This window comes from Silene latifolia, chromosome Y (genome assembly GCF_048544455.1).
Source record: "Silene latifolia isolate original U9 population chromosome Y, ASM4854445v1, whole genome shotgun sequence".
NCBI classification, from domain to species: Eukaryota; Viridiplantae; Streptophyta; class Magnoliopsida; order Caryophyllales; family Caryophyllaceae; genus Silene; species Silene latifolia.
In genome coordinates this window covers 163702674-163711978 of record NC_133538.1, presented here as the reverse complement: position 1 = coordinate 163711978, position 9305 = coordinate 163702674, and the positions used below count along the sequence as shown (strand labels likewise).

The following is a 9305-nucleotide window of genomic DNA, read 5'->3' as shown; positions in this document are numbered from 1 at the left end:
AATTGCTGTTCACTGACCATTTATTCACTACTGCAATTACAAACAGCTGTTGTATTTTGTTTGCTTTCTTTTAAAGTGCATACAAAATTAATTGATTATGGATATTTTGTTCACCCTGAAATAGGCTAACACGGCTAATACTCTTGCCAGTAAGTTCTCTGACAAAATGCACTACCTTGTATTGCGTTGTATGAGTAGTACACGAAACCAGGAGCTTTTAGCTCTTAAATTGCGAATGTTGGTTAAACTACTGTACCTAAACAAATATTCACAAAACTAAGTAGCGGGGGAACTTATGTAGGCACGGTTCAGCATGTCCCTGCATCATACTAAAGTTAACCTGCAGATTATCTGCAGGGTTAATAAATCTAGATAATTACTCATATACTTCCTTTGAGAGTGGTAAAAAAAAATGGCTGCACATGAACAAACACTTAGTCGAATATAAACTTTCAATAGACAATTCATTTTTTTAATTTTCCATTTGTTTGTGGAAGCTTTCAAAATTAAAGCCAGGGAAATGTTTACAGGTGCTTCTTAATTGTTGCTTCAGCTGTTTTTTTAATGTATAGACTGAAATTAACTGTTATAAGGTGCTGTTAAAATGATTGCTGAAATCTTAGCAATATATACGTGCTCATGAATATGATAGCATCAATAACTCCACGGTTTTGCAGGGCAATGAAAGCTGAGAAAGTATTTCTTAATGAACTCACTACTACAAGCAAGAACTATAAAGTGAAGGTGAAAGTAATTGAAAAAGATAGGCCACAGGTAGGCCAGGTCAGAAAGGTCCCCTATCAAGGTCTCCTGCTCGTGGACGAAAAGGCATGTTAGTTTCTCAAATATTTACGTTAGTTAACTATCACTACATAAGGCACGCAAATACACTTAGGTAGCGACAAAACATGTTAACGAGGAAATATGCCACCCCATATGCACTTGTAACCTCAGTTACAAATAAACCGTATTTTGTTAAGGTATCAGTGGTGTAGAGCAAAAAACAAACAATAAAGAAACAACATTAGCTGAAAGTCAAAAAACAAATTCCCAGTAGTTTGTTCCAACCCATGAATGAGTTCAAATTTGTTCAGAAAACTCCTAACATTTCCAAATGTCTACGCAGGGCAATAGGATGCGTGGCGCATTATTTGGTGACCAACTTCGGAACTTTAAAGATGCTATTGTCTACAACGGCACCTATGAAATTACAAATGGAACAATAAAGCCAATGGAAGATAGGTGGAGGAAAAACCCAGCTGAACTCAGTTACCAGATGGGTTTTGGCAAAAATACTATCATTCAACCAATGGATACTGAAACAGGACCCGTGCTTCCAAATTACTTGGCTATTGGCCAGCTTCCTCGAAGTAGCGACCCTTCTGAAAAATTTGGTAGGTCATTGAAATAGTAGGATACAATAGTCATTTAAAATTTGGCACTGTTAATATTATCGCGTTCTAAATTGAAAGCAACATGAACAGATGTGATGGGAATTGTGCTGTTTGTGGAGGAAAAGCCAAGCCAGGCCCTTATTGGACAGGCCCGTACAATCAACGTTGCTGAAGTAGTGCTCATGGATCATAGGTAATAACAATTTAAAAGCTCATATAATCATTGGGTGTGCCGCCAATGGACAATTAAATCTCTCTAATCACATTTGTTCCCTTAAAAATCAGCTCACAACAACCACTGACTGTTTCAACATGGGATGATCTGGCAAACCTGGCCTCCGAAGCTTTATTGGTTAAGGCACAAAGTTTAGAACCTGTTGGCTTCACTGCTTTGAAAGTATCAACCCACAAAGGTATTTCTCCTGCTCCTAGATCTAAAGACTTTCCTGTCAAACAGTGTACCCAATGACTAATAAAGTAGCATGTATTAACTTTGCTAATAGGTTTCTCAATGACTACAACCATGTCAACAGAGGTAATTCTCTCACCAACGGGGAGCGAGTGGCTGCTCTAGAGAAATGGTAATGTTTGTTTCCCAATATCAGGAAAACGGGGGTCTTGGTGTCTCAAGTTATTAACCCATACATTGCTCATGTGTAGGTCTGCTGTGTAGGTCTGCTGGCAACACCCCGGCCTTAGTTGAAATGAGGTCAAGGGTTGTACAAGCCAAGCTCCTTGCTCATCAGAAGGTTGTAATCACAATTGCGGCTTTGCATGCAAATAGGGTAAGTTCAATATGAATCAGGCTTTAGAACCCTATAACCTGGAGAAAGGGTAACAAATACCATTAGGTAAACAACAATTAAATACTTAAAAAGTTCGTAACCAAACTTTGAACTATTCAAAGCGTGAAGCAGAGTGCTGAGAATATATACCCAGCGTAGACAATTTAGACTTCTACAGAGCCGCAAACTAACGTGCTTACTCTCGCCTAATTAAATTTCATCTTGAACGAAAACAGGCACAGCACACTCTTTAGGACGAACGCTACTGGCTACGGGTGCACATTCCTGCAGCAGAATTCGCAAATCTTAATGCATACTTAGGTTGTTCAAAGTGGGGTAGGCGTTCAGAAATGCCAGTTGAGACAACCTACAAATGCTCACTCTGCAACAAAGATGATTGCATCTCTACCCCCAAGGTTTTCTATAAACTCTTACCATACCTGTGAAATACTACTAAATTCAATGCCACCGCCTAATTGCTACTATATTGTGCTGCCAACAAACAGGGCTACATTCACATGTGACATAAGTGATGGTATAGGCACCTTACCCATTACAGCATTCACAAACCACTCTGAAAAGCTATTCCGCCTAACAACCCAAGATATATTCAGGATTAAACATTCGGTGAGTCACCGAACACCATTAAATTTTGGTTATAGTTATAGAAATAAATTTAAAAAGTCCCATGCAAAAACAATTTAACGGGAAAATTGGCATACATTCTGCAGGACGATGTACAGGCCTTTGAAGTAGCACAAGAACTTATGCGCACAACAAAATACTTAGTTGAAGTTGGCCCTAAAACAAGCTTATCCATGAGCAACATTCTCGAGTGGGTGCTGAAGCAGGTTGTCATTGAAGAAGATAGTAGTGGAGATTCACCAGCCAAACCCAATCACACAACTCTTAACCAAAACAGCACATCTGCCCAGATAATGCCGACAAGTATTGAATCAATCAACGGAACCAGTATTTCCCAAAAAAATGTGTTACAACAGATTGCAGCACAGGTGGAAGATGCTACTACAATTGATGAAGTTCAGTTAATGGGGAAATTAAATGGTAAAGATGTCGTTGTACCCACCATGGCAGCCAAAAAGGTTGAGAACAAACCACTGGCCAGCCCAGACTCCAAAGCCGAAGTAGGCACTCAATCTGCGTAAGCCTCAACAACAGGCTTACATCTTTTGCATACATCTACTATAGTTGCCAAACCCAAGGAAACGTCGGTGAAAATTGTCTAATTTTGTATAAAGAACTAAGCTTCAATAGTAAGTACTCCTTCATGAGTCAAACCACCACACTAAGAGGGCCTTTAAAAGCAGCTAGAGGGCATAAGATGCCAGACTTTTGTAGGCGTGTTGCGCCAAACAGCTTTTCAATAATTAGATGTATGAAAAAATCAGATTTCTGTTTTAAACATGCGCATCAATTTGTTATATCTACAGGTACTACAAAATGCACACTCTTTTATTAGATGGTTAAAACCAAGTAGCCTGATGGAGAGCTGTGAAAACACAGTATGCTGCTAGCTGCCTTGTTTCAACTCCAGCCAGGTCTAGGCGTGAACACCACGCAAAAGGTACGACAAGCATCTTACAGATTGACAACCACATTATTTATTACTCCCTCCATTCAATTCCACTTTACATGTTTACTTTATCACATTTGTCAACGCGACTTTTACGCGGTAAATATCTTTAGTTATGTATTTGCAAAAATTATAAAAGTTAGATATTTTTAATGTACTCTTAAAGACGAATCAAATAAGATCCTACATGAATATATTTTAACTTATGTATCGAGAGTAAATTAAAGTTGAATTTCCGCTTGTGAATAGTGTGCAAAAGATAAACCTGCAAAGTGGAGTTGAATGGAGGGAGTATAATACAGGTTTGTTAACTAGAGTTACACAGTAGCCAAACAAAAGAGACACCTCATACACTACAATAGCTAAGAGCAGAAAGCCCCTTAAACTTCTAATCTCCGGTTTACACGACAAACCGGGATATGGATGGAACATTACACACAAAACAGATCTTGGGAAATACTAAAACCGTTAAATTTACTGGCATAAGGCAAGGGACTAGACTGTTCTCGCCTTACTTAAAGTTTCAGAACTCGCGGTTGCAACTGTCCTCAGATGAAGACGATCCCTCTAACTCACGACGCCTTTCTTCAAGGAGTCTCTCTTCATGTAGAGACTCAACATGGTCACAATAAATTTCAATTATACGCAACTGTTCTGTTTCGCCGTCCCGAGGTATAATGTACCAACCACCTCCATAGCACAAATCAACAACTAATTTCCATTGAAGAACATGTTGAATTTCCTCAAAAAATAGTATCACCTCCCCCTCGAGTTTCTTCAATAATTCCATCCTCTGATGCACAACACCTGAATCATGTGAGAAGCCATTAGGCATACGCTATGTGATGACGAAAAAGTTACACGAATATACTTACCATCGGGGACTGATTCAGTCAGCACTGGTGGTGGAGGGATCTGAGATGTATCTCCGCGGAATAAATGCCACAAACCCCATAAGCTACCATACAGAATGTTCCAAATAGCATCTGTGCACATAATTAGACTTAGTCGCTTCAAAAGTTTTGGTGACTCATTAGACTTAGTCGCTTCAAAAGTTTTGGTGACTCATCAACTATCAACTCAATCTTGCTTTGGACACGCTTCATTATGAGAGCATTGTTAGCCATAATGATCTTATAAAGTATGATACAGGAAGAGTAATTGTTATTGATGATAAATTACTGTATACAAGAGTGCATATATATAATACAATTTAGGGTTAAGCATAAACAAAACTATATTCCTAAAATAAGGTAACAGCGACTATATTCAAGGAGTTGCTAAGACTTAAACATTGACTAAAGCTTAACAGATTACTATAGTTTAGGAAGACTGATTCACGTTTGTTGTCTCTTGAATTAATATCTTTAACATGCTCCCTCAAGATGGACGGTCGGAGAGTAAGACCAATCTTGGAAGATAGTAATAAGAACCGAGCCCTTGATAATGGTTTGGTAAGAGTATCAGCGATTTGATCATCACCATTAATATATTGAACCCGAATTGAACGACGTTGAACTTGCTCCCTTACAAAGTGAAAATCCAATGCGAGATGCTTCATACGGGAGTGAAAAATCGGGTTGGCGGAATAATTTTTAGCACCTAAATTGTCACAGAATATAACAGGGACCGATGGTAGTGTTATGCCAAGCTCACTGAATAATGATTTCAGCCATAAAAGTTCCGTAGTAGTGTTAGCAATAGCTCTGTATTCCGCTTCAGTGGAAGACCGTGATATAGCCTTTTGCTTTTTGGAAGACCAAGATATAGGATTTTGACCAATAAAGACCACATAACCAGATGTTGAGACATAATCATTGTGATCACCTCCCAAATCCGCATCGCAAAAGGCATGAAGATTAAACGGTGTATCCTTGAGTAAATGTATACCATGGTGAATAGTACCTTTGAGAAAGCGAAGTAACCGTTTGAGGGCAGTCCAATGAGTGGATGTCGGATGAGTCAAGAACTGAGCCAATTTATTAACCGGATAAGCAATGTCAGGCCGTGTTAGGGACAAATATTGTAAACTGCCAACGATAGCACGGTACTTGGACTCGTCGTGAATTGGCTTGGTGTCCTCTCGTTGTAGCAGAGGAAACGAAAGCATCGGGGTAGTAGAAGAGCTGCAATCCAGCATGTCATACCGTGTAAGAATATCGGTGACGTACTTGGCTTGATTAAGATGAAGGCCTCTTGACGTCGGAGTGACCTCCATTCCAAGAAAATAGGACAAATGGCCGAGATCTTTTAGGGAAAAACGAGACGAAATAGCGGCAATAAACTTGTTAACTTCATTCGTTTGAGAACCTGTAACAACTATATCATCAACATAAACAAGGGCATAGAGACGGATGTTAGATTTATCATAAATAAATAATGACGGGTCTGATAAGGAGCTGCGAAAACCGTAGGATAGGAAATAATTTGTAAGCTCGGTAAACCAAGCACGAGGTGCTTGTTTAAGTCCATAAATGGCTTTACGTAATTTACATATATGAGTTGGAAAGTCGGGATTAATAAAACCTGATGGTTGTTCCATGTAGACAGCTTCGGTTAGCGTGCCTTGTAAGAAGGCATTGTTGACATCAATCTGACGAAGTGACCAACCATGTAAAACAGCAAGGGAGAGTATGAGTCGAATGGTGGTTGGTTTAATGACGGGGCTAAAAGTTTCGGTATAATCTAAACCGGGTCGTTGATGAAAGCCTTTAGCAACTAATCTAGCTTTGTGTTGCTTAAGACTACCATCGGGGTTATACTTGAGGCGAAAAACCCATTTGCAACCGATTACATTAGGGGCCGAATTAGGTGGGACAAGGGACCAAGTTTCATTGCGAGATAGGGCGTCAAACTCATTCTGCATCGCAGCGCGCCAAAGCGAATCGATTAGCGCCTGTTTAACAGTATTTGGGGTTACAAATTGAGGAGAAAGGGTGGATAACTGGGCATATTTAGGATTGGGTTTTCGGATATTGTTGACAAGTCGTGTAATGGCCCTGGGTTGTGGTGGTGGTGGTGGTGGTGGTGGTGGCGGGGGAGATGGGGCAGAGGAAGGCGTGGCAGGGGTGGGGTTCGTGTTAGGGGCAGGGGACGAGGAGGTGGGGGAAGACATAGGAGTTGATACGGGGTTTGAAACAGGGGTAGGGTGGTCTGTCGCGGCAGAGGTGGCTGGGTGAGGGGGGTCGACAGGAAGGGAGGGAATAGGAATAACAAAGTTACACCAGTCAGTAGAGGTAAGGGTAGGAGAACGGCTTGTATTTTTGACAATATCGACATACGGAAATTGATCATCAACAAAACGAACATGACGGGACGTGTAGACGCGATTGGTGAGAGGGTCAAGGCATAGATAAGCACTTTGGGTAGTCGAGTAGCCAACAAAAATACATTGAATTGAACGAGGTTGAAGTTTGTGGTCGGTATACGGTCGTAGCCAAGGAAAGCATAAACAACCAAAGCTATGTAATTTTGAAATATTGGGAGTTTGATTAAACAGTTTTGTGAAAGGGGAAGAGTTATGAAGTGAGGGAGTAGGAAGTCGATTTATTAAATAAGCTGCTGTAGTAAAGGCGTGAGGCCAAAAGCAAGTAGGTAATTTAGCATGAGTGAGGAGAGACATACCCGTTTCGACGATATGGCGGTGCCTACGTTCAGCGAATCCGTTGTGCTCCGGTGTGTGGGGTGGACTTGTTAAATGATTGATGCCAGTGAGATTAAGATGGGACGTTAACTTCCTAAATTCCCCGCCGTTATCGGAATAAAATTGTTTTATTGGTTTATTAAAATAATTCTCAACAATAGAACGGAATTTAAGGAAGGTAGTTTCTGTGTCGGATTTTCGTTTTAGCGGATATAACCAAATATAATGGGTATAATGATCAACAAAAATAACATAATACTTAAACGATTCATTAGACAAAACGGGAGAACTCCAGACATCGGAAAAAATAAGGTCTAATGGTGCTTGAGAAAATAATGTAGTTTGTCCAAAGGGGACTTTGTGACTCTTATTGATGTTACACGCAACACATTGCTCGGAATGGGAAATGCGGAAATTAAATTTAGAACTAATGACTTGAAGAGTCTTATTCGATGGGTGGCCAAGTCTATGGTGCCACGATGCTTGTCCTGGAGCTACGGCTAGATGGGCTTGAGGTGGTGTCGGATGCCAAACGTAGGAACCGTCAATAAGGGGCCCTTGAAGAAGGACCGCTCCCGTCGGGTGTGCCTTAATACAAAAGGAGGTAGGTGAGAAAATTGCATATGCGTTATTGTCAGTACAAAATTGTGAGACGGATAATAAATTGCGAGATATTTTCGGAACAACCAAAACATTTGTAAATTTAAGAGAAAAGGAAGAGGAAGGGATAGTAAAAGAACCGGAGTGAGTAATATTAAGTGCGGAGCCATCACCAATCACCAAGTCGTCAGCACCGTCATAAGTTTGATGAAGAGATAGGGTATTTAAATCATCGGTGATGTGGTGCGAGGCACCACTGTCGACTGTCCAAGAGGAGGGTGGCTGATTGGAGGGGTGAGTAGCCGTATGGGCTTGGGGAGGAGGGCCTCTACGTTGACGGGTTGGGAAGACAACATTCGGGTATTTGGCTAAGAAGTCACGACAGTTTGAGACGACATGTCCTACTTCATCACAGTAATGGCAGCGACCCTTGTAAGGTTTGGGGTTTCCAGTTTGGGGAGTGTCGGGGTAGGACTGTTTGGGCGGGTAAGTTTGACGGGGCTGATAGTTGTTACTGGTTCGGGTATTGTAGGAGTGGCGAGTGTTGTTGTTAGGGCGATAGGTAGCAGCATGGGCGGAGGGATTAAAGGCTTGGGTGCTTGAGGCAGGAGCGTTTTTGAGACGGAGCTCGTGCTGGATTAATTTCTCATGAAGTGACTCAAAAGAAATAGATGTATCTCGAGCACGAACCGCCTCAATAACAAAGCGATACTTATCATAGTTTAGGCCGTTGAGTATTTTGTTGGTAACATCATCGGCATCCATAGGGTGTTCTAGTTGAGCCAAATCATCGGTACATGCTTTGATAGCGGTCATGTACTCGGTGATGCTCATATCATCAGTGTGAGAAATGTTGTCTAGGCGATCCTTAATTTGGAGACGGTGGCCACGGGAAGAGTTGGCAAAGGTGCGGGTAAGGGTGGTCCAAGCTGCGTTGGCAGTGGTGTCATTAACAATAAGTGCCGCAATCGGGGGAGATAGGGTACCGGTTAGGGCGCCTAAGATGAGTTGATCTTGCCTATACCAAGTTGAGTAGGCGGGGTTGGCTGTGATAGTGGATTCGGTGGCGGGTGCTACTGTAATCGTTTTGGGTGGGACAACAACAGTTCCATCGAGATAGGAGAAGAGTTCAAGGCCGTTCATAATAGCACGGACTTGAAACCTCCATTGACGGAAGGTGATGGTGTCCTTAAGTTGGATGCAATTGGTGAAGGTGACAAGGGTAAGAGGTCGGGTTGGTTCGGCGTTGTTCACAATTTGAAGTTGCTGATTGTTTGCCATGGTTGGGT

The 9305-nt window shown here is 41.4% G+C and overlaps 1 protein-coding gene and 1 long non-coding RNA gene across 2 annotated transcripts; one reads left to right on the top strand and one right to left on the bottom strand.

Moving 5' to 3' along the window:
- The first annotated feature begins 1114 nt into the window (after positions 1-1114).
- LOC141626703 (replication protein A 70 kDa DNA-binding subunit B-like) lies at positions 1115-2155 on the top strand. Its single transcript, XM_074440379.1, has 5 exons — positions 1115-1394; positions 1485-1587; positions 1680-1807; positions 1898-1975; positions 2068-2155. Exons 1-4 carry the CDS (start codon positions 1115-1117, stop codon positions 1966-1968), a joined length of 582 nt encoding a protein of 193 aa, XP_074296480.1. The 3' UTR covers positions 1969-1975; positions 2068-2155.
- Positions 2156-4022: 1867 nt separating this feature from the next.
- Positions 4023-4913, bottom strand: LOC141634495 (uncharacterized). Its single transcript, XR_012539223.1, has 2 exons — positions 4649-4913; positions 4023-4580 (listed from the first exon to the last, which is right to left on the bottom strand). It is a non-coding gene; the product is annotated as an uncharacterized LOC141634495 (long non-coding RNA).
- Between the last annotated feature and the right edge of the window lie 4392 nt (positions 4914-9305).